This window comes from Trachypithecus francoisi, unplaced genomic scaffold (genome assembly GCF_009764315.1).
Source record: "Trachypithecus francoisi isolate TF-2019V2 unplaced genomic scaffold, Tfra_2.0 Lachesis_group16, whole genome shotgun sequence".
NCBI classification, from domain to species: Eukaryota; Metazoa; Chordata; class Mammalia; order Primates; family Cercopithecidae; genus Trachypithecus; species Trachypithecus francoisi.
Window position 1 is genome coordinate 24959754 of NW_022681461.1, and position 25955 is coordinate 24985708.

Below are 25955 nucleotides of genomic sequence, written 5' to 3' on the forward strand. Positions count from 1 at the left end.
GCTATCCATAGTTTTAGGCATCCACTGGGGGTTTTAGAACATATCCCCTGAAGGCAAAAGGGTGCTACTAATTTAAATTATTTTTCCCCAGATAATTGTTTTAATTATTATTTTTTTCTCTCCAATTTTTATTTTGGGTTCAGGGAGTGCATGTGCAGGTTGCTTACATGGGTAAATTGCATGTTGTGGGGGTTTGGTGTACCAATTATTTCATCACTCAGATGATGAGCGTAGTACCCAATAGGTAGTTTTTCAGTCCTCACTTTGCTTCCACCCTCCACCCTCACACAGGCCCCGTCGTCTACTGTTCTTTTCTTTGGGTCCATGTGTACTCAATGTTTAGTTCCCATTTACACATGGGAATATGAGGTATTTGGTTTTCTGTTCTTGCATTAATTCTCTTAGGATAATGGTTTCCAGCTTCATCAATGTTGCTGCAAAGACATAATTTAATTCTTAATTGTTTTTTATGGCTGCATAGCATTTCATGGTGTATATATACTACATTTTCTTCATCCAGTACACTGTTGATGGACATCTAGGTTGATGCCATGTCTTTGCTGTTTTGAATAGTGCTGTGGTGAATATGAGTACATGTGCATGTGTCTTTACAGTAGAAAGATTTCTATTCCTTTGGTATTTACCCAGTAATGGGATAGCTTGGCTAAATGGTAGTTCTGCTTTAAGTTCTTTGAGAAATTTTCAAACTGCTTGCCACAGTGGCTGAACTAATTTACATTCCCACCAATAGCATCTAAGTGTTCCCTTTTCTCCACAGTCTTGCCAGCATCTGTTTTTTGTTTTTTGTTTTTTTGGTAACAATAGTCATTTAGACTGGTGTAAGATAGCATCTCATTGTGGCTTTACTTTGCATTTCTCTAACGATTAGTAATGTTGAGTAATTATTTGTATGCTTAATGGCCGTGTGTGTCTTCCTTTCAGAAGTGTCTGTTGATGTCTTTTGCCCATTTTAATCGTTTTTTAGGGTTTTTGTGTTTTGCTTTTGCTGGTTAGTTTAAGGTCCTTATAGACTTACAGACTCTGGATATTAGACTTTTCTTGGATGCATAGTCTGCAAATATTTTCTCCCATTCTGTAGGCTGTCTGTTTAGTCTGTTGATAATTTCTTTTGCTGTGCAGAAGTTATTTAGTTTAATTAGGTCCCACCTATCAATTTTGATTTTTATTGCAATTGCTTTAGGAGTCTTCTTAATGAATGAAGTATTTGCCAGGGCTGATATCCAGAATACTATTTCCTAGGTTTTCTTCGAGGGTTTTTATAGGTTAGTTTTAAAAACCAAAAATTTATAGTTTTAGATTTTACATTTAAGTCTTTAATCCACCTTGAGTTGATTTTTGTATATGGTGAAAGGAAAGAGTCTAGCTTTGATGTTCCTTATAGGACTATCCAGTTATTCCAATGCTATTTATTACCCAGGGAGTCCTTTCTCCATTGTTTATTTTTGTTAACTGTGTCAAAAATCAGATGCTTGTACGTGTGCAACTTTACTTCTAGATTCTCTAACCTATTCTATTGGTCTATGTGGTGGTTAATATTAGGTGTCAACTTGATTGGATTGAAGGATGCCTAGATAGCTGGTAAAGTATTGTTTCTGGGTGTGTCTGTGAAGGTGCTGCCAGAGGAGATTGACAGTTGAGTCAGTGGACTGGGAGAGGAAGACCCACCCTCAATGTGGGTGGGCACCATCTAATCAGCTGCCACAGTGGCTAAAACAAAGAAGGTGGAAGAAAATGGGGTAAGCTGGCTTGCTGAGTCTTCTGGCTTTCATCTTTCTGCTCTGGTGGATGCTTCCTTCCATCCTCCTGTCCTTGGACATAAGACTCCAGGTTCTTTAGCATTTGGACTCTGGGACTTACACCAGTGGTTTGCCAGGGGCTCTCGGGCCTTCAGCCACAGACTGAAGGCTACACTGTCAGCTTCCCTGTTTTTGATGTTTTGCACTCAGACTGAGTCACTCTTGGCTTCTTCCTTCCTCAGTGTGCAGATGGTCTACCATGAAACTTCATCTTGCTGATCGTGTGAGCCTTTCTCCCTAACAAAGTTCCCTTTCATATATACATATATCCTATTAGTTCTGTCCCTCTAGAGAGCCCTGACTAATACAATCTATGTGCCTGTTTTTCTATCAGTATCATGCAGTTTTAGTTACTGTCGCCTTGTAGCATAGTTGGAAGTCAGGTAGTGTGATTCTGATGCCTCCAGCTTTTTTTTTTTTTTTTTTTTTTTTTTTTGGCTTGTGATACCTTTGGATATTCAGGGTGTTTGGGTTCCATACGAATGTTAAATGGTTTCTTCTAATCTGTAAAAAAAAACTCATTTGTATTTTGATAGGACTAGCATTGAATCTGCAAAGTGTTTTGGGCAGTATGGCCATTTTAATAATATTGATTCTTCCCATCTATTAGCATGGAATTTTTCCATTTGTTTGTGTCATTCCTGATTTCTTTAAGCTGTGTTTTATAATTCTCATTGTAGAGATCTCCCTGGTTAGTTATATTCCTAGATATTGTATTCTTTTTGTGGCTATTGTGAATGAAATTACATTCCTGATTTGGCTCTCAGCTTGTAAAATTCTGGTGTATAGAAATATACATTGGTGGCCGGGCGCGGTGGCTCAAGCCTGTAATCCCAGCACTTTGGGAGGCCGAGACGGGCGGATCACGAGGTCAGGAGATCGAGACCATCCTGGCGAACACTGTGAAACCCCGTCTCTACTAAAAAATACAAAAAACTAGCCGGGCGAGGTGGCGGGCGTCTGTAGTCCCAGCTACTCGGGAGGCTGAGGCAGGAGAATGGCGTGAACCCGGGAGGCGGAGCTTGCAGTGAGCTGAGATCCGGCCACTGCACTCCAGCCCCGGCGACAGAGCAAGACTCCGTCTCAAAAAAAAAAAAAAAAAAAAGAAATATACATTGGTTTTGTATTCTGAAACTTTGCAGAAGTTGTTTATCAGATCTAGGAGCCTTTGGGCAGAGACTATGGGGTTTTCCAGGTATAGAATTGTATTGTCCACAAAGAGAGATAATTTGGCTTCCTCTCTTCCTATTTGCATGTTTTTTATTTCTTTCTCCTGCCTAATTGATTTGGCTAGGACTTCCCGTACTATGTTGAATAAGAATAGTGAGGGTGGGTACCCTTGTCTTGTTCCAGTTCTGAAGGGTAATGCTTCCAGCTTTTGCCTGTTCAGTATAATGTTGGCTGTGAGTTTCACATAGATGATTCATTATTCTGAGGTATGTTCCTTCAATGCCTAGTTAGTTCAGAGTTTTTAACATGAAAGGATGTTGAATTTTATCCAAAGCCTTTTCTGCAACTATTGAGATGATCATATAGTTTTGTTTTTCATTCTGTTTATGTGATAAATCATGTTTATTTATTTGTGTATGTTGAACCAACCTTGCATCCCAGGAATAAAGCCTACTTCATGATGGTAAATTACTTTGAGAGTGCTGGTGGATTTGGTTTGCTAGTATTTTATTGAGGAGTTTTGTATCTATGTTTATAAAGGATATTGGCCTCAAGTTTTATTTTCTCATTGTGTCTCTGACAGGATTTGGTATCAAAATGATGCTGGTCTCATGGAATGAGTTAAAGAGGCATCCCTCCTCCTCAAGTTTTTGAAATAGTTTCAGTAGGATTGGCACCAACTCTTCTTTATACATCTGGTAGAATTTGGCTATGAATTTGTCTGATCCAGGACTTTTTCTGGTTGATAGGCTTTTTATTACTGATTCAATTCTAGAATTTATTATTGGTCTGTTCAGGGTTTAAATTTCTTCCTGGTTCAATCTTGGGAGGTTTTATGTTTTCAGGAATGTATCCATTTCTTCTAATTGTTCTAGTTTGTGTGCATAGAGATGTTTGTAATCATCTCTGAAGGTTTTCTGTGTTTCTTTGGGGTTGATGGTAATGTCCCTTTTGTCATTTCTGATTGTGTTTATTTGAATCTTCTTTTTTCTTTATTAATCTAGTTAGTGGTCTATCAATCTTATTTATACTTCAAATAGACAACTTGGATTTATTTATCTTTTGCATGGCTTTTTGTGTCTCAATTTCATTCAGTTCAGGTCTGATTTTGGTTATTTCTTGTCTTCTGTTAGCTTTGGAGTTGGTGTGCTCTTATTTCTCTAGTTTCTCTACATGTGATGTTAAGTTGTTAATTTGATATCTTTCTAACTTTTTGATGTGGGTGTTAGTGCTATAACTTCCCTTTTAAACTGCTTTAACTGGGTCCCAAAGATTCTGGTATGTCATGTCTTTGTTCTCACTAGTTATGAAAAATTTCTTGATTTTTGCCTTAATTCCATTGTTTACCCAAAAGTCATTCAGGAGCAGGCTATTCAATTTCCATGTAATCATGTGATTTTTAGAGATTCTCTTGGTATTGATTTCTATTTTTACTGTGCTGTGATCCAAGAATGTCATTGGTATGATTTCAGTTTTTCTTAATTTGTTGAGGATTGCTTTATGGGTGAGCATGTGGTTGATTTTATAGTATGTGCCATTTGCAGATGAGAAGAATGTATATTCTGTTGTTGTTGAGTGGAGTGTTCTGTAGATGTCTGTTAGGTCCATTTGGTCATGTGTCAAGTTTAGATCCCAAATACCTTTGTTGGTTTTCTTCCTCGATAATCTGTCTAATACTGTCAGTAAGCTGCAGAACTCTCTCACTATTATTGTGTAGTTATCTAAGTCTTTTTGTAGGTCAAGAACTTATTTTATGAACCTGGGTATTCCAGTGTTGGGTACATATACATTTAGGACAGTTAAGTCTTCTTGCTGAATTGAATCTTTTATCATTACGTAATCCCCTTCTTTGTCCTTTTTGATTATTGTTAGGTTAAAGTCTGTTTGGCTTTAAATAAGAATAGCAAGCTCTTCTCTTTTTGTTTTCTGTTTGCTTGATAGATTTTTATCAATCTCTTTATGGCTTGATAGATTTTTATCAATCTCTTTATGGCTTGATAGATTTTTATCAATCTATTTTGAGCGTGTGGGTGTCACTGCATGTGAGATGGATCTCTTGAAGACAACATACAGTTGGGTCTTGCTTCTTGATCCAGTTTGCCATTCTGTGCCTCTTGAATGTGGCATTTAGCCCATTTACATTTAAGGTTAATATTCATATGTGAAGATTTGATCCTGTCATGGTGGTGTTAGTTGGTTGTTATGTGGACTTGTTTGTGTAGTTGCTTTATAGTGTCAATGGTCTATGTACTTATGTGTGTTTTTGTGGTAGTTGGTAACAGTTTTTTATTTCCATGTTAGCACTTCCTTAAGGACCTCTTGTAAGGCAAGTCTGGTAGTAATGAATTCCCTTAGCATTTGATTGTCTGAAAAGGATTTTATTTCTCCTTTGCTTATGGAGCTTAGTTTGGCTGGATATGAAATTCTTGGTTGAAATTTCTTTTCTTTTAGGATGCTGAATATAGGCCCCAATCTATTCTTGCTTGTACAGCTTCTGCTGAAAGGTCTGCCATTAGTGTGATGGATTCTTTCTGTAGGTAGCCTTTCCCTTCTCTCCAGCTACCTATAATATTTTTTCTTTTGCATTGACCTTGAATGCAATGTATTCTGAGGGCTATGTATCTTGGGGATGGTCATCTTGTATAGGATCTTGCAGGGGTTCTCTGAATTTTCTGAATTTGAATGTTGACCTCTCTAGTGAGGATGGGGAAATTGTCATAGGCAGTACCCTCAAATATGTTGTCTAACTTACTTTCTCTCTCCCCTTCTCTTTCAGGTATGTCAGTGAGTCATAAGTTTGGTCTTTTTACATAATTATATATTTCTTGGAGGCTTTGTTTATTCTTTTTTGTTCTTTCTTTTTTATTTTTGTCAGACTGAGTCAATTTGAAGAACCACTTTTGAGCTCTGAGATTCTTTCCTCAGCTTAGGCTGTTCTGCTACTGATACTTCCAATTGTATTATGAAATTATTGTAATGGGGTTTTCAGCTCTATCAGATCAGCTTGGTTCTTTCTTAAAATGATTACTTTGTCTTTCAGCTCTTGTATTGCTTTACTGGATTCTTAGGTTCATTGTATTGGGTTTTAACTTCCTACTAAATCTCAGCAATCTTCATTGCCATCCAGACTCTGAATTCTATGTCTATCATTTCAACCATCTCAGTCTGATTAAGAACCATTGCTGGGGAGCTAGCACGGTCATTTGGAAGTAAGAACACACTCTGACTTTTTGAGTTGCCCCAATTCTTTTGCTGGTTCTTTCTCATCTGTGTGAGCTGATGTTTCTTTAATCTTTGAAGTTGCAATTCTTTGGATGGGGCTTTTTGCTTTTATATTCTTTGATGCCTTTGAGGGTTTGACTGTGATGTAAGTTGGGCCTAGTCAACTGGCTTCATTTCTGGCTGATTTCAGGGGACCTGGGCTCAGCTCAACACTCCTGGGCTGTGTGCTGTAACCCGATGGTATAGGACCAGGCACACAGCTTTGTTCTCTGGCCTCTCAAGGTTAAACACTTGATGTGCTGAAGGAGATGAGGTGTTTCCAGTCTGTTAACAACAATGCTCCAATGAGGGTTGCTGGCAAAAGTGCTTTGTCGGGGCAGTGGTAGTGAGGTGTATGCTCATGTGTCAGTGACAGCAGAGCAGCAGGGTCCATGCATGTCTGCATGTTGGCAAAGTAGAGGGAGGAGGCTGCAGGCAGGTGTGTGTGTGGATGTAGGCTTGTCTTCAGAAGCTCTCCAACAGTTGGGTGGGGTCTGCCAGCAAGGAAGCTATGGTGATGGCCTTTAAGAAGTGCCCCAGTTGGACATCCAAGCCTGTGCTGCAAGTGGGCACAGCCAGGCATGAACCTCAGGAAAGGCTGGCAGACAAGGGAGGCACTCAGATAAGAATGGCCTTATTCCATGAGCAAGACAACCCTGCTCTGTATTGGTCTGACAGTCAACAAAGGCCAAAGCCTACAGGGGCATGGTGAGCCTTCAGGGATGGGTGTCCTTGGCTGTGCCCTACTGCAGTCCTTCCTTTGCCAAATATTCTGAACTCCACATGGTCTGGAGTCCTGTCCCTGCCAACTCTTCAAGCAGCTCTCCTTATCAGTTCAAATATGCATGGGAGTCATGGAGTCTCCTGCAACTAGAATTATGGAGATCCATGGTTAGAGTGGGCTACTCCACACCTATTTAACTCTCCCTTCATCAGGAGCAACTCGGGGCCAGGAATGAGTCCTAGAACTCATTCCTGAGCATAGCATTCCAAGCTTCCTCCAATTCTAGCAGTCTACATCCTCCCTCTATCCACTCTCGATGCCTCTCTTCTGAAGATCTACTTGGAGTGTGCCAGTCTTCTTAATACCCTGGTTTCTCATTGGGAGAAGCTCTTCCTGGCTGCATCTTGTTAGCCATCTTGGCTCTTCTCAACTATTTAAAATTGTTGAGGATGGAGAAGCTGTAGCAAATATTTGACTGCAGAGGATAACAACAACATAAAATTATACTACATTGGCCAAAACCACTGGTCATTTCTTTGTTTACAATATTTCCCCAACTGAGTACCACAGGGGCAAGGACTTTATTTTGCTCACCAAGAAAGATCCAGGTACTGGATAGTTCTCTTAGATTATCCATTCTAGGTGCTCCACAAATAGTAATTAAATGAATGAAAACATGAATTGTCATTCTAGAAGTAAACTTAGCACTGGAAAGAGCCTCACCAAGTAGCATAAATTGCATTTTTTGCATAGCACAATACATATAATAAATGCATATGACATATGCTTGTTATGCTATTGCTGTTCAGTTCTGTCTTTGTCATTATGACAGGTTTTGACAACATCACCTCACTCTGTAAATAGCTGCCATTCATTGTGAACTACTGCCATCCTTATTAGTCCATTCTTGCAAGAGGACAGCTTTTTATGTTGATTTTTATAATCTAGATGCAGTTCATAGAGCAGTAATATAAAATGGAAGGTGGTGACTTTATGTCTTTCATACCTCATTGCTTTTCTGCTCCAAGCATTTTTGAAACAAGGTCAACTATAGTTTGAGGAAGATGAGATAATCATATGTTTTATGGGATTTGCCAGAATATCATGCCCTTTAGGTCAGGTCCACTTACCCTTCCATAACCTTCTCTAGGGTCTGAAATTCATCATTACATACATCAAACATTATGATCTCCAGTGAAAATATCTCTGAGAAGTAAAATATTAGACTGGGTTATATGAGGCACTCTGACTGCTTTCTACTAAATAGATAAGGAGAAATTCCTTTGACAAAGAAAAAAATTAATTGGGGATGAGAATGTGGGGAGGAAAAAGAAACAATTTCAATGTTAAGAAATTAAGGATGTCAAGAGATATGGAAGATATTTAGGCAGAGTATCAGGTAGGTCATGACTATCTGGGTAAACACGTACCAAAGAAGTGAAAAGAAAATGGACAAAGGCACTGACATCTAAGTAGAAGGGAGAAAATAGAGTCTCATTGATTTAGAAATGGTGTGTGTAAAGCTGGCCATGATTTATCTTGGAATATGCAAGAATCTTGTAGAACAAGGACTTGGTTTTGATAGGTTTAATTGTTTTTTAACAAAACGTTTGGTCACTTGAGTCATATCAAGGCCATAAAACTCTAAGAGAATTTAACAACAGACAAGAAACTATTTTAATATAGAATTTTTTTAAAAAACAGGCTACCCAGGATAAGACAGAGACATCAATCTATACTGATGATTGTTATCATCAATATAAATGAATCCACATTGGAAATTAGAAAAGCTAAGTCCTGGAATTAAAGCAAGGTGTTCAAAGCTCAGTTCTGCAAATTACTGGGTATTTGAACTTAGTCGAATCCTCAAACTCTGCTGAGCCTTAATTTCTCCATCCATCCAACAGGAATAACTAATGTGTACTCAACACAGTATATAAGACTGGTGGGAGGAACACATTGGCCTATGTAAGGAGAAGCACAGTACAGAGAGGTGGCAAGGTGTAGGGGGTAGAAGGTATCTTTTGAACTAGAAAAATCTAAATTCAAAGAGGTCTTATAGTCAAATGACCTTGCGCAGTTCATTTAGGATCTCTGAGTTTTATTTCATTATCTGTAAAATTATAAAACTAATAGCTACTTTGCAACATTTAGGGAATAGAAGTAATGTAATTTAAACTGATTAATGACAGATGCTCAACAGATGTTAATTGTTATTATTTCAAGTAAAAATCATAATTATTGTTGCAGCTCCAGAAATATGGATGAACATACTGTCATTTTGCCAAATTTAAAAATATTTATCTGCATGTGTTGAGGCTGGTTTTTGATATATGTAGTTCATAATATATATCTCGTATATATAATATATATGATAGATAGTCTATGTAGACAAAAATTTTAACACCATTTAAGGGTTATGTATAGCACATGATTTAAGTATCCAAGAATATTTGTTAGTCAATTCTGTGAGTATTGTTATAGACAAGATCATAAACAGAAAAATTATATCTAATCTCAGGGAGCCCTGTGCTAAGGTTTGACTGTTGGTCTCCCCAAATGTCATGTAGAACTTTGATCTCAATGCTGGAGGTGCCTAATGAGAGGTGTTTGGGTCATAGGGGAAGATTTTTTATGAATAGATTAATGCCTTCCTTTGCAGGGGATAGTGAGTGAGTTCTTACTCTATTAGTTCCCACGAGAGCTGGCTGTTTAAAAGAGCCTAGCACCTTCCCATCTCTCTCTTGCCTCCTATCTCACCGTCGTGATCTCTGCACATGCTGGTTCCCCTTTGCCTCCCACCATGAGTGGAAACAGGCTGAATCACTCACTTGATGCAGATGCTGACTCCATGCTTCTTGTACAGTCTGTAGACTGTCAGCCAAATAAGCCTCTTTTCTTTATAAATTACCCAGCCTCAGGTATTCCTTTATAGCAACACAAAATGGACTAAAACAACCTACAAACAGGAAAAAGTCTTGAAAGAAGCCTATAAGGATAAAATAGCTATGAGTTTCTTATTAAGACATGCATTCCCAAAATGATTCAACTGTTTCCAGTAGTTTAGCTGCTGTAAAATAGACCAGTAAAACCCCAGATTTTTAGCTTAGAGAATTATTTTTAATGGGAGCAGTTGGGTCCTGATGTCAAGTCACCTTTACTTTGTGACATAAAACTTTAAACTAATGAGGACAATATTTAAAGGAGCTGATGGTTTCTATGTTGTGTAACTTTACATTATGCTGTTTTACTTTGCTTTTAATACTTATGTTTATATTTATCATGAAGATTTCTAAGCATATGATGTGGTTGAAAATGTACACTGACCTGGAAAGAAAAGGAAAAAAAGAAGGATAAAAGAAACAAATGAAGGGAGGAAGAAGAAAAGAGAAGGACTTAAAACTAAGGTGACCAACCATCTTTGTTTGTTGGAGACTGAAAGGTTCCCAAACGCAAGACTTTCAGTTCTAAAACCAGGAGAGCCCTGGGTCAACAAAGTTAGTCATCTTATCTTAAAACTTCAAACTATTTTTTTGGATTTCTATCTTTTTATTTTCTGATTTTGCTATTAAGTAACTAAAAATAGATATTTGCTCCCATTTTGTGGATGAATATGCAGAAGCTAACAGAATGAGCATAATGAAAAAATCTTGATGTAGCCTAGTTGATTTTAGAACTTAGGTTCCCTTCTATTCCATTTGAGTAATGTATGTCATAAATCCACTCAAACTTATTCCAAGAGAATATTTGACTGGGATAGGAGTAGGAAGAGATGATTAGTGATTCTGTACAAAGATTTATATCTCATCAATTCTTTTTCTACTGAGTATTGTCCCATGGACTGGTAGTGGGGTGAGAGTCATGTATTGTTTTTGAGTTGTCTTGCTGTTTGGGCAATGAGTTTAAACTACTTGCTAATCAGGTAAGGAGCAACCAAAGGTCCATGCCAGAGGGAAGGTTCAAGGCCACACTTGTTTGGTTGACATAACATGAATGACTCTGAGGGGGAAAATGTGGATTTCATGCCCTGCAGCTATCCCAAAGGGCATCTTTGAGCAACTTGGAAAAAGCCACTACTTCCTCTAGAGCAACTCTACCCAATAGAGTGTTTCACCAACATCTGGCTCCTGAACATTTGAAATGTGACTGGTATAAAATACACACCAGATTTCAAAGACTTGATACCTTCTGAAAGGCAGAGAATATCTCAATAATAATTTTATATTGATTGTTAAAATGGTAATACTTTGGATATATTGAGTTAAATCAAATATATTTATTATTAAAATTAAATGTACCTGTCTATTTATTTAATATGACTACTAGAAGTTTTAAACTTATATAAGGGACTTGCCTGGCATAGTGCTGCTCTAGATACTTTAAATTCATCTGCCAGAAAATAATTTATTAAACATACAAATCTACTGATGTACAACTGTATAACCATACGTGACTGCCCTGTTTTGGGGAGCTATAATGTGCCCTCAACTCCTACCATGCTGGCCTTTTCCCTTCAATAAGCCTATGAATTATAATCCTAAGAAAATGGTTAACATTTATTTAATAATTTACTCATCCAGGCATATTCTAAGTGCTTTGTATTAATTCATTCAGTCCTCACATCCATTACACCTCTATTACCAAGGGGAAACAGGAGAACAGAGCAGTTGAGCCATCTGTTAATGATTGTATAAATACATACAAGGTAGAGCTGGGATTTGAACCTAGGCAGAATGACTGTGGGGTACAAAACCTGCACAGTTACCGAAAAAAGCTGTGTAATCGGACATGAGAAAATATTCTTCTCCACTGACCATAGAAACTAAAGGAGCAACACAGAAATGATACTCATGAGGCCTCAGTAATGTAAATGATACCTCTGACTTCAGCCCAACCAGAGCAATATAGTCAAAAGACTAGAAAATATCTTTGATTTTTGGAATGTGATAGTAGTTTATCTGATGGACAGTCTCTTATATTTGAGGTCTCTGATTACACTTGAACAGGTTGATAAATGTCTTACATATAGGATTTCCTACAAGGTTTTAAGTACCAAAAGAGCTTAAAAATGAAATATGGCAGTTTTCTCTGGAGGAACCTGTAAACCAGGCAGGTTTAGGACACAAAGTGTGTCACAGACTGCTTCAGAGAGCTCCTGCTTAGGGTGACTCTGCACTTTTTCCCTCTTAGACCCTCAGGCAGAGGGACCTCCTACAATGAGGGGAAAACTCATTCACCTTGAGCACAGTCAAATAAAAGACTGACAACCTTACTTGAGATGTTTAAACTCTTCTCATAAACTGGTTCAAAAACAAAATTGGCTAAAGGGTCATTTTTCTTATATATAAACCCAAATAACTCTGCTAGGCTTCTGCAGTCTTTAAGTAGAGCATTATAAATATATTTTAGGCAGGGGGAAAAATGAACTGCAGTAATATCAGTTCTCCAGTGAAATTCCTCCCCATACTCCAATAAATCTTTTCCCAAGACAAACCATGATTATACAGTTGATTGTGATGGTTTCATTGGGGACCATTCATTTTTTCTGTCTTACACAGCTAAAATTTTTTGGATGAGTGATTATTCCGTTGTTTTTTTTTTTTTTTTAATGAGTAGAGAACAATAGATTCTGCCTATTGAGCTGATTCTGCAAGTTACAAACCTCACTGCAGGCAAAAGAGGGGCCAGCAGCTGTTTCCCTGTCTTGCTGGCAGCATTAATTCGTACCTTCAAGTACAAAAATGCACATTTAAAAAATACGTTTAAACACAAGATAGACATGCAAGCATAGTCTGACCCCATGAGATGACTCAAAGGCCTGTGTTTATGTTCAATTCTTTTGAAGATGTAATAGTCTAACATTAGTGTTGGTATTAAAACTACATTTCATCTCTTACAGACTCTGTTTCCTTTAGACATAAAATAGCAACAAAATTATATCCAATCCCCAAATTAATCCCTCCATTTGATTCCAGAAATCATTATTTGCTTCCCAAAAGACAAATGAAACTTACGCTTTGAGGACAACCAGAAAGCTGTATCCAATGCACATAATCCCCACTAGAAAATAGGAGAGCGGCAACCTGAAATTCATCCATCCAATTGTTCGTTTATTGTCATAATAGCCATAGAAGAGAACGGAATATTGTGCCAAACCCTGAAATCCAACAACAAAGCCACTTAGCAGATGTTGTGAAGAGCAACTCAAAGGAAAAGATAAACTCTTAAGAGAAATAACAAAATGACATTAATTTTCAAAATTGGGTCACAGCTCTGACATGAGCCCAATTGTTTTGCTCCACGAAGTGAATGTTTCAGCTGCCATGTTGACTGGCAGCTTTTTGGTTTATTTGAAAACCAGTGACTTCTAAATAGATAAAATTTTTAAGCAAATATAGGCTTGCTCAGCTGTGGAGCCGTTACCGTGAAATGCCCTTTGATTTAAACATCAAAACACACTTCATGGTATCATTAGATTTACGATTTTAAGAGCTTGCTTAATCCTGGGGGATGGGGATCTGAAAAATGCTTCCTCAAAGTGCGGTGGCAGATTTCCATTTCCAATCACCTGACCATAATTAGATCAGTTCTTCTTAAACCACAGAGGTTGTGTCTCAGCTCTCACTTCACAAAAATCAAAGAGCAGGTGAGATGGCATTAGAACTCATCTGCACACTTCCCGTTCATCAAGACTATCACAGCATTCCCTTATAACAAGCATGTTTACTTGTGCATTAGATTCTCGTTCCTAAAAATTATCTGCCAGGGTTGAACTCATCCTCTCCCAAAGTCACCTGAATAACTCCCTCTTTATCCCTAGAACATTGACATATTCTGATGCTGCTTCCTTTATAATATGCACCTTTTTCCTTCCTCACATTCACTGTTTTTCACTCTCAGCATTGAAGCATTGTTACTGTATCACTATAGCCATCCACTCCCCAGTGCCCCTCTTACTTCTCTCTGACAATAACTATGTTTTGTGAAATGAGAAGATAATCACTTTTCAATATGGGGCTTCCTCTTGAGATCAAGTGAATCAACCCCGAATCTTAGAAAACCCAGTTGGTTGCCTTTAACATCATGTATACCAACCCAGGGACTTTGACACTCACAGCTAAAGAAGGGAAGTGAAGTCGGGGAGAGTGGAGGTGTGGAAAAGAAAGAAGAAATGTCGTGGATGCTAATTCCTAGAGGAAGAATTAAGAGAAGTAATTTAGAAAATTGCCTTTAACAAAGATCACGGCTAACACAAATCGGAGGCCAACAGAGATCTGAAAAAACTATTGCTCTCAAAATATGGGGCAAATTTTCTTAAATACGATACTCTATAAGAACTAGAACAAAATGAAATCTCCAAATAATCTCAGAGGAACTTGGGGACTTAACTTGGGACTGCATGGAATGAATCATACGTAAACACCAAAGGTCTGGGTTTCCCTGGGCCATGCAGGCCTGTATCTGCATTTTTCAGTTCAAGAAAAAATAAAGCCAACTTGTGACGTTTAATTGTATGTGTCAACTTGAGTGGGCCATGGGGTGTCCATATTAAACACTGTTTCTGGGTTTGCCTGGGAGGGTGTCCCTAGATAAGATGAGCAGTTAAATAGGTGGACTCAGTAAAGTAGATTGCCCTCCCCAACATGGTTGGACATCATTTAATCCACTGAGGACAAAAAGAGGAAGAACAAAAGGAGAAAGGAGGGCTTTGCTTCTTTTTCTCCTGCCACACTCACTGCTTGAGCTGGGACATCTCATCTCATCTCCTCCTGCCCTCAGAGTGGGATTCACACCATTGGCTCCTCTGGTTCTCAGGCCTTCAGATTCAGACTGAATTATAGCACTGGTTTCTCTGGGTCTCCAGCTTGCACATGACCGGTTAGCAGATTTCTCAGCCTCCATGAGAGTCAATTCCTCAAAAGGAATCTCTTATATCTGTAATAAATCTATTATTTACATTAACTTATAAATTACATATATCTGCCAGACACGGTGGCTCACACCTGTAATTCCCGCACTTTGGGAGGCCAAGGCAGGCAGGACTTCACTTGAGGTCAGGAGTTCAGCACCAGCCTGGCCAACATGGCGAAACCCTGGCTCTACTAAAAATACAAAAATTTGCTAGGTATGCTGGCACATGCCTGTAATCCCAGTTACTCAGGATGCTGAGGCAGAAGAATTGCTTGAACCCAGGAGGTGCAGGTTGCAGTGACTCGAGATCACACCACTGCACTAAAGCCTAGGTGACAAAGTGACAAAGTGAGACCCTGTCTCAAAAAAACAAAAACCCAACAAATTTTATATATATATATAAAGATTTATATAATCAATGTAAGTAATAATGATAAATCCAAACAAATTTATTATATAAATACTAGATTTATATAATAAATTTTATATATGTGTGTGTGTCTGTGTGTATACATGTCTTCTACTGGTTATATTTCTCTGGAGAACCCTGACTAGGATTGCAACCCAAAAGAACATTTAGGGATAAACAACCAGTAGAAACCTCAAGCAGAGGGAGTGGGTGAGCTAATCTCATGTCTAAGGTAAGACATGGATTGACCAAGTCCCCAAGACCCAGAAATCTTCATCCCAGGAGAATATGCTTGGGAGGATCTCCCAGCTCCCAGGTGCATGACATCTTCTTGTTTCACATTTATCTAGTTAAGATCTCTGCTTCTTCCCACTTGTGTTAAATCCAATCTCCTTCTATTGTGTCTTAAACCTTTATGCTGGTTCTTCTGTTCCAGGGTGACAATAACAGAACGTGCTAAGTATAAACACTTAGTCGCTTGTTTGCTTTAAAGATTATATCCTGACCTGTTTATTTAACCCTCATGGGACAGCACAACAATTTCCAAATGTCTCTGTTTTTCATTGCCCTATCTCCTTGCCACAAACCACAAATGTGACACTCAGTGACAATGGTTGCTGTGATACGTAACATCACCATATACATTTCGTGAACATTCAGCACTTGCCAAACACCTTATTTTATCTCACAGAATCCTCAGGGGAACACTCTGAAGTTGCTGCTACTAGGGTGATCATATCCTCCACTCTTGATGTTTTCTTCCACGTGAAGATCCATTAACCTAACACTCTCGGCCACCCTCCACTGCCTCACTCTAGCCTGGGGGAAAAGCGACTGATTTGACAGTAGAGCATGGATGGAGAAATGCAGACATCTCTTCTTCCTCTTGAGAGGGCACATGCTGTGCTCTGCCCCTGCAAGGAGAGGCCTGTCCTGGCAGAGAGGTCTGGCTGTGAAGTTCACTTGTCCATAAAGACACTACATTCTTTTACGTCAGCTTCGACAACAATAAAGGGGGCATGTTGACCTCCACTGGTCTTACCCTTTGTTATATTTCTGGTTAGCTCACAATCTTGTTGGACAAGGGAGGAATTATTATTTACCATAATTTTCCCCTCTCCTGCACACACAAAAATTCAATAGCTACTATCACTATACCTATTTTACAGATGAAGAAATTGAGCCTTAGAGAGGTTAAGTAATTTGTCCAAGTTCACATGACTAATGAGTGACAGTGTCTGAACTTGAACTGAGTCTAATCCAAGTCCTATATGCTTAATCACTGTACTATACTGCTTCTCCTGTGCTTTCTTTATCTAGCAAGAGTTATATCATGCTAGTGCCGTACCTTTTCGGTGAAAGAAAGAAACAAGAAACTCTATGAACCTATTACGGACTTTGATCTACACCCCTACACTGGTCCCTGGTGGTGCCAGCGCCTCTTGGAAAGAACCCCAGGCATCCCTTTTGAGAATATTTCAGAGGGGGTCACCCCCACCTGATATCTTTTATCTAATTCATGATGACAATATTGGGATAAAAAGACACACTGAAAATATCATAAAAGGAGAAAGTAGATATAGAACAAGCATCTGGTGAGCTTGTTAGGTTAGCACAATAGCTACTAGGGGCAGCCAGCTCATCTGGCATATGTACCATTCAACATATGTTCAATGGCTGGCACTTCATAAATATTAGATCATAACCAAAGTCCAGGAATGGTTCCGGTTTTGTTTTGTTTTTCTGACTGGGGGCAGACAAGGTCACGATTAGCTCGCAAAGGTTTCTGCAGTTTGCCTATTTGATATATATGAAGTCAAATCTATAAATGAATATTGTTAAAAAGCACAGTTTTTGTTTATTTATTTTTAATTAACTAATTTTCTATTATACTTTAAGTTCTGGGATACATGTGCAGAATGTGCAAGTTTGTAACATAGGTATGCACGTGCCACGGTGGTTTGCTGCACCCATCAACCCATCATCTACATTATGTATTTCTTCTAATGCTCTCCCTCCCCTAGCCCCCAACCCCCTGACAGGCCCCAGTGTGTGATGTTTCCCTCCCTGTGTCCAAGTGTTCTCACTGTTCAGCTCCCACTTATGAGTGAGAGCATGCAGCGTTTGGTTTTCTGTTCTTGTGTTAGTTTGCTGAGAATGATGGTTTCCAGCGTCATCCATGTCCCTGCAAAGGACATGAACTCATTCATTTTTATGGCTACATAGTATTCCATGGTGTATATGTGCCACATTTTCTTTATTCAGTCTATCACTGATGGGCATTTGGGTTGGTTCCAAGTCTTTGCTATTGTGAACAGAAGAGCACACTTTTTAAAGGCTTTATCCAATCCATCTTTGTAGCATGTTGAGGGATGGCTTTAAATACAACTTGAAAGGCTTAGAAGGAGAATGCTCCTCATCTTTTACCCAGTGGCATGCCACACTCCACTCATCTTTCCCTGTCCCTTGAAACTACAGCAGCAGACATCTGGAAGTGACTAAAATAGCAATGACTCCTAGCCCAGCCAAGTTTCTATTCAATTTTGATGTCAGCACGTGCTGCTTTCCCCGTGGGAGCACTCTCCCACCCCAAAATCTGTGACAGAGAGACCAGAGTCAGAGCCAAGTTCCCAGTGAGCACAGAAAATTTCTGTCCAACTCTGGGGTGCCATGCTCGTGTGTTGTCTATTAAGACTCTAATTTCTGTTTGAATGCTGCAGCTGGTCCAGTCCATAATCACCGACACATTTCCACAAGAAAGACTGTTTTTATTATGGTTACCGGGACTCGATTCACACATTTACTTTTCTAACTAACACTTATTGAGAACTTACTATTTGCCCAATATACATAGATGGATTAGGAGACAGGATTACAGAGGCCCCCAAAAGGCTCTGCATGCAAAACATCTCCTTCATAATTATTTGTTGTCTGAAATTATATTAGAACTGCATCCCTTTGGTGTATCTCATGATTACGAATAAATGTTCACCACGAAAGATAACACTCTATCTGCAGGATGATCAATGAATTTCTTCATTCTTAGTAACTCTTTTTAATTTGTAATAGCTGTCATACCATTATTTTGAAAGAATGTATGAGGTAAAACTGGTAGGAAAAGAAGGTATAATTTTTGAAGCATATCTGCTGAGGGTATGTGAGGGGAGGTGACGCTGCAAGATTCAAGTCTGGGTGTATTTCTACTTTTCTCTGAGTTGTTGCTGGTTATTTACACCTTAGCATGAGCGAAGGTTTCAAGTGTGGATGAAAAACAAGGACTGGCACTCAACATTTCATAGAGTAGGACACAACATATGAGAGAAACAAGGAGTGAAAAGGCTAATTACACCCGAACAAACCTCAACTGATGTCACAAGAACAGCAGCCACCCCGGCCCTCATGGGCTGCATGCTGAGAGCAGTTCATGGCCACACTCCTCCTCTCCAGGCAGACCCATTAGGCTTCTGCCTAATACTTTGTTCATCTCTGAGTTTTTTTCTTTTCCTTTTTCTCCAACCCAGATTCATAGACATGAAACAGGTGTTCTATGGTTCTTAACAGGGATAGTGTAGATTACAAAGAGGAAGCTGAGCCGAGCCTAGGCAGATCTAATTTTCAGCAGAGGGAATCAAGTTGTGTTAAGGACAGTAGACAGTGATCTCTGCCCCTCAAGCAGCTGTGCAGGAGGCAGTTCCTTTGGGTGTCCATCCTTCCATCCTTGTATTGGTACTCTCGTCCCCCTGCCTCCTGCCTAGACAGGGGACATGGCTGCTGCCCCACTTCCACTTTCTTGCTGTGGATACAAGTTCCTTCCTTCTGTTTCCTTGTCCCTCCAACAAATGGGAATTTTCATGAGCTAAGTATCCTGAAGAGGCATTTAAAAAAGCATCTACTATGTACTGGAGACGTGTTAATACTTCTTTTTTTTTTTTTTTTTTGAGACAGAGTCTCGCTCTGTCACCCAGGCTGGAGTGCAGTGGCGTGATCTCGGCTCACTGCAAGCTCTGCCGCCTGGGTTCACGCAATCTCCTGCCTCACCCTCCTGAGTAGCTGGGACTACAGGCAGCGACCACCATGTCTGGCTAATTTTTTGTATTTTTAGTAGGACGGGGTTTCACCATGTTAGCCAGGATGATCTCAATCTCCTGACCTTGTGATCTGCCTGCCTTGGCCTCCCAAAGTGCTGGGATTACAGGTGTGAGCCACCGCACCCAGCCGAGATGTGCTAATACTTTACACACATAATCTCATGTATTTTTTATACAAGCCTGGTAGCTAGGTATTATTACTGCTATTTTATACATGGCAACTACAAGGTTCAGGATGATTGTCTAATATCTCACAGGTCGTATGTGGCAGGATTCAAAACCAAGTTTGTTGGAATCTCATGTCTAGTTTTTGTCATTATGCTACACTGAATTTTTAACTCTTCTGGCTTCTAAAGAAAGTAGTTCCATTTGCCTTTTGGGCCATGGCCCATGCCTGATACTAACTGGAAATTCTAGACCCTATGTCCAACACCATTACACATCTCACTCCACTTGCATGTCTCATGGGAAGCCTAAACATAGCGCATTCAAGAAAGTTTCCCAAACCTGCTCCTTCCTCCTATCTCAGGTGCACTCCACTGCCTGTAGGATAAAGTCTGACTTGAGCATAATGAAATTGTTCTCACTGATTAGGCCCTTTTTTGAATTTATTTTTTTTAGTATGACAGGCTCACTTCTTGCCACTCTCCTCTCTCCCTAAATATGAACTTTGCTGAATCACTCTTGGGTGTTGAGAGCATAGCACCATCTCATGCCTCCATGCCTTTGTGCATGCTGATCTCTCTGCTTTGAATTCTTTTCCCAATTGCCTGCCCCATTCTAGAGCCTGCTCTATTCCCGCCCTTTCTTTAAAACTGGTTTAAGATACCTGTAAAGCCTTCATTGAGCTCTCGACCACAGCCAGTTGTGATGGGGTAATGAATGCCCCTTCCTTTCTCTCAGCATTTCCTTCAGAGGCACGGAGCTTCACTCAGTGCAATACGCCTCAGCCTTTCTCTCTCCCTACACTCACTCCACCCCAGGAGAGGTGTAGTGATTTGATAAATTGGGAACGAATTAACTGGGCAGGCCCAGCCCAAACATATCTTTCTTCCTATAGGAAATAAGTTGTCCTCGAGGTAAACTGGCTAATTTGAGGCTCCAAATCAGCAAGACCATTTGGCTAAGAATTCCGGATTGTTCCTCCAATTCGATTTCTCTTAATAATGAATATGGAAATTTTTTTGCCCATCTGCCTCTTCTTTTTAAATAAGTTATTCAGAATTCACATGGGAAATAGAGGTTCTCTTTACTGGGCTCTCTCAAGAGTCTAGTATCTGAACTCCAGTGAACCCCGACACTCAACCCTTATTCCATTATGTTCCCAAGTGCCTAAGACATATGTCCACCAGCCTCAGATTGTCATTTTGCATGGCAATTACTTGTTTGCATATCCAATTAGATCATAATGCCCCTGTGGGCAGGGAATATATGTTAGTTAGCTTTGTATTCGCAACATCTGACATTCAATTTATATTTGTGGAGTGATTGAATGAACAAAATAAAAATTGCTTCTGGTAGTCATTAAGAATCCTCAGTTAGAATAAGCTCCTTTAAATTGTCATGTACACCAACTTTTTTTATTCTTCTGCTCTCTGCTACCTGTTTTAATAAAATAGAGTAAATCATCCAAGACAGTAACATGACAATAATAATCTTACGTTGGGATTTAATGAATCAAAACACCAAAGAAGTTTCTGAGAGACATTGAAGCTAGGAAAACTCTTTAATTTTTCCTACTGTCTAATTGCATAAAACTCTTACAAAATGAGATAATCTCAGTGCTATAAAATGAGCTTTTATGTATAATTTCTTTCCACAAAGAAAAAAAGGTTGTCTTCTTTCATTTCACAAGGAGGAAATTAAAAGCATATTAGAGGGTTTTGTTGGCCGACTGACTTCTGGAGTTATAAATTTGCCCCTGTTTCTTTAAACTATTCAGAGTGAAGCTTTGTGAATTCATACATGAAACAAGACGTGTGTGGTCATCTGGACATAGCCTATACTGGGAGATACCTTAGTATCATATATTTAAAAAGGAGTTTTTGAACAAATAAAATAATTTAAAATGCAAAGAATATATTGCAACTCCTTGGAAAAAATGAACAGACTTACAAAATCTACTTGTCACAGCAGATGTATTAGATTTATGATTTGGTGCTATGTGTTTAAATTATTCACTATAATTTAATGCATTGTGCAGTTCTAACCTAATTCAATGGCTCATCCTTTAATCTATTAGCTCGGTAGCCAATATTTAGACATAGAAAACTTCTTCCAGGTAAATTTAGCTCTTCCTACCTTAGTTTCTAACCTAGTCATATCGAAAGACTCTTCCTTGATCTCCTCACATTCATCTTGCCCTTCTACAATCTGTTGATTACCTCAAAATCCAAGTCTGATATGTCACTACCCACCTACCACCACTTAAATTACTTTTAATTGCTCTGAGAAAAAAAAAATAATTAGCGCAGTCTAGATTTTAGAGGATCCCATGTGCTTTGGTTCCCTTCTATCTCTCCAATGCCTTGGGTTCTGATGTCCCCTCATATTCTGAGCTCTACTCAACTCTACTCACATTCTGAGTTTTACTGTCCCCCAAATAAGGCCACCCCTTGTCATCACAGGATCTCTGTACTCAGCGTTCCTACTGCTGAGAATGCCTCTCCCTTCTTTCAAATTCAGAGGTTGTCCTGACTCCTTAGAGCCCAATTTGAACATTACTTTCTCAGAAAAAAATATTTTCTTTTATCTGCCTCCTTCGTTTAGCTCCTAAACTACATCAGGTTGCCTCTGTAAGTTCTCTTAACACTATATAGCTTTCCTTCACAGCACTTGGCACAATTACAATTGGATTTATTTTTGTGATTATTTGACTACTCCCCTGAACTTTATGTTCCCAAGCACAGAGACCTTGGGTTTTGCTCACCTTTGCTTAATGCCTGGCACCTGGCAAATGCTCAACAAATGTTTACTATATTAATGAAAAGAAGGCTTATTTCTGTGGTCACATCCAAAGAAGGAATGCTGTTTTCATATTGTAAGTATAGCATTAGGATCATATGAATCCTGAATATTTGCAAAAGAAAAGCTCACCTTTGGTTTGGCCAAGTGTAGCCTGAGGGAGGTGATGAAAACTAAAATTTGTTGCTAAACAAAACAAAACAAAACAAACAAACAAAGCATCGCTAGGACTTCAGACCTTAAGAAATCAGTCCCCAAGTTGAAAATATCAAGGAAGTTAAAAGCAGAACCAGGAATCAATCTCGTCACAAGCTAGAGCTGTGTCATAAAGTCACCCAGGAGTAGCAAATTAACAAGTTTAAAAAGCAAAAGAAATGATCTAGGACCTAGAATAGAATACGAAATGCCTCTTCTTTTAATCAAACTTAATGAACCTGTTGAACCAATGAGACCTGCACTGGACATTGAGGAAGTGAAGTAAATAAGGGATAGAGAGCCCTTACATACTGCCAGTCCCAGCATCACATGCCTGAGCAGCACCCCCCACTGCTCAGCAAAGCCGCTGAAGGAATCTCACTACATCCACAGATGAGAGGGTCTTCACCCTCTCCAATGTTATGATCTCTGCTCCTAAGGAAAGAGATATATCTCTAGGTGGATTTGAAAATTTATACATCTGAATTTGTCCACAAGAGGCTTAGCAGTCTTGCTTGGGGTCATCCCACCAAAGAATTATTCATGATCTAGGAGTTCAATTTCTGCTGCCCTAGCACTGAGGTAGGCCCAGACAATAGTTGTGGTAAACAGGTCATTCTGGCTGCGTTTGAAATCTGTTGAAACTAAATAACAGCAACAACAGCAGTATGAACAGCTATGATCTAAAGTGGAGGGGCCCAGTCACATTTTCAAGGTAGCAGCTGGGTGTGCTGCTCAGCTCTCCTTTGAGAGACAGCCTCCAGATGCCACCTCCTTGGATCCACCAGAGTGGACCAAACTGTTTTCATATTGAGGTCACACACACCCCTACCTCTACCTAGATAATGACCGAGCATGATGGGAAATACTGGAGCTGGGTTATTGCTAACCAATATGGAATTTCTCTAATGGGCATACTTTGTTTAGAGACTCACCATTAGCCTAGCCAAGACTCTTTCAGAACTGTACTGCAATCTGAGACTCTTCCTAAATCCTTCCTTCTCTCTCTCCTTTCACAGGTATAGGGTCAGCATTACTATCTAAAGGCTCTTCCCACCTACTCTGGCTCCTTCTCTCCTTTATCCTTCACATGCCTCCCTCCGCCAATATCTCTTGCATATAACATTGTCTTGATGTCTACATCTCAGGAAACTTAAAATGATTCACCCTTTCAAATAAAGGTACATTTGAACTCCTGAAATATTTCTAAAACAAAAGATGTGCTATTCTATATGTGAATCACAAAATATCTCCTCTACATGTGTCCAGTGAAAAAAGAGATAAAGGAATTTAAGAGAACTGAGATATGTTTCAGAGGAGACACCCTTACTTTGGAAGATTATTATTTAAAAGAGTTGTCAATGTTGATTAGGGAACTGAACTCATTTTTATTAACATTCAAAATGTCACTAACCTGTCTCCTTTAAGGACAGACCTCCAAGATGGGATGTGAGGCAGTCAGGGCAGAATAAATAATCCGGGATGATATATTCCATCTTAGAGGGTTGTTATGAGGATAAAATTTAATATATGCACCTATTTAAAACATAATAGATGTTAAGTCTCCTCTCCTGCCCCTTGTAGGATATCTTCAATATCCCACATCTATAATGATCAGCAGAAAAAGGGAGGCAAAGTAGACATACCATTTATCCATCAGCAATGTACAAGGCAGGCACTCTCAAGGTGAAAAGCAGAATGCATTTCCCTTTACTCACAACTTAAATCTATACCCATATGATCTCACTGTCTGATATCAGCTGAAGCTCCTTCCAAATTCCACTTTAGTTTCTCCTTCGTTCTCCTCACAAGAATATCAAAACCATACAGCCTCTTCCTCTTTATCATTTCTATATCACCCTTGTGCCTCCAAGTATCTTGCCAACAAAGACATCCTCTTCCTACTGACTTAAACTCATTCTTCTACTTCTATTAATTTACACGATACAATTTCTGCTTATTTGATTCATAGCATACATAATAACCTCCCTGTTTCTTGCTGTTTTAATAAACAGATTTCCTACACAATCAGCAAGATGCATCATTATGCACTCAATAAGAAGATTAAAAAAATATGGTGTTTCAAAATGGTAAATTCTGACTTTGAAAAGCCATAAGACTAGCTGATCGTGCACGTTTTGTATGGCATTTGTCTACTAATAACTGAAGAGAATTTGGATGAGTTGTAATACATGCTTCTAAGTCACAGAACACTGAGCTTTCATGGGTATGGAGAGGAGGTTCCAAGTTTCCCAGATGAAGCTCTACAGATTGGTAGTTCCTCACACCTTACCCCAAAGATTTTCTGATCCTTCCCATCCAATAGGCTCCTGTATCATAGGAGATCATGCTTGTGTTTATCTGACATTATTCTGTAAATGCAGACCTTTAATCTATTTCTGCTTCTGTTCACCTGCCTCTATATGTAATAACTTAGCTCTGTATACTCTGTTCAAGGTCATCGATCCTGTAGCTGGGTATGCTATTCAGCTCTCCTTTGAGAGACAACCTCCAGATGCCACCTCTTTGGATCCAAGAGAGTGGATCCAAATGTTTTCATATTGAGGTCACACATACCCCAAGCTCTACCTGGATAATGATAGCCTAGATAACGGCTCTAGCTTAAATAATGGCATTTTTCCATAGCCCAGGGATGCCAAAACAGGCATCCCTGGGCTTTGTGAAAGTCAGAATTGTGAGTTTTTAAGGGGTTTAAAAACATTTTGTCAATGGTTTCCTCCACGGTGCCATGGTAGATGGAATACTGGGTTGTTTACTTAGATCATCTGACAGTACAGTGCGGGCACATCTATGAAGTTATTATTCAGAGGATCAAGCAAAGAACTCATGCAAATATACAATTTTTATTGTCTATTTCAAAAATAAATTAATTTGTAAAACCTAAAAATAGAATTCTGGTAACCAATCAAAGCAAAATTAATAACAACAATTTCAAAGTATGATTTTCTGTTATGAATATTTTAATAAAGCATAAGTAATATTTAAATGATACAAAAATAATTCAGGGAAAAAGAAACATGGAAGCTCTCATTCTACTTGAGAAGCTGATTTGGGGATTACAAGATTATTATGAAAGATGAAAATGGGACTCAATTGCTTCAACTCCTTCTCCCCTTGTGAAATAGATATAGCATGAAACGTTTATGACGTTCCAGGAACAGTCAGTGAGAATGCTGCTGGAAATTACAACAGGAAGATTATGGACGGAATACAGGACATGAAGAGAATACTAGATTAGGAGCCTCTTATCAGCTATAAGACCCTGAACATGCTTCAGGAACTCAAAATTTCTGTAACTTTATAAGGTAAGATGTAGGACGGACGATATCGAAGAGCACCTCTATTTCTAAAATTCTCTTATTTTTGTGAATTTCCAGTATAAAAACTGTAGCCAT

The 25955-nt window shown here is 39.0% G+C and overlaps 1 protein-coding gene across 1 annotated transcript in view; it reads right to left on the minus strand.

The window, feature by feature from the left end:
- The window catches only part of TMC1 (transmembrane channel like 1), a 184468-nt gene that overhangs the window by 57052 nt on the left and 101461 nt on the right, over nucleotides 1-25955 (minus strand). Inside the window, 1 exon segment of the mRNA XM_033238696.1 lies at nucleotides 12987-13129. Within this exon segment, the coding sequence (XP_033094587.1) occupies nucleotides 12987-13129 (143 nt within the window).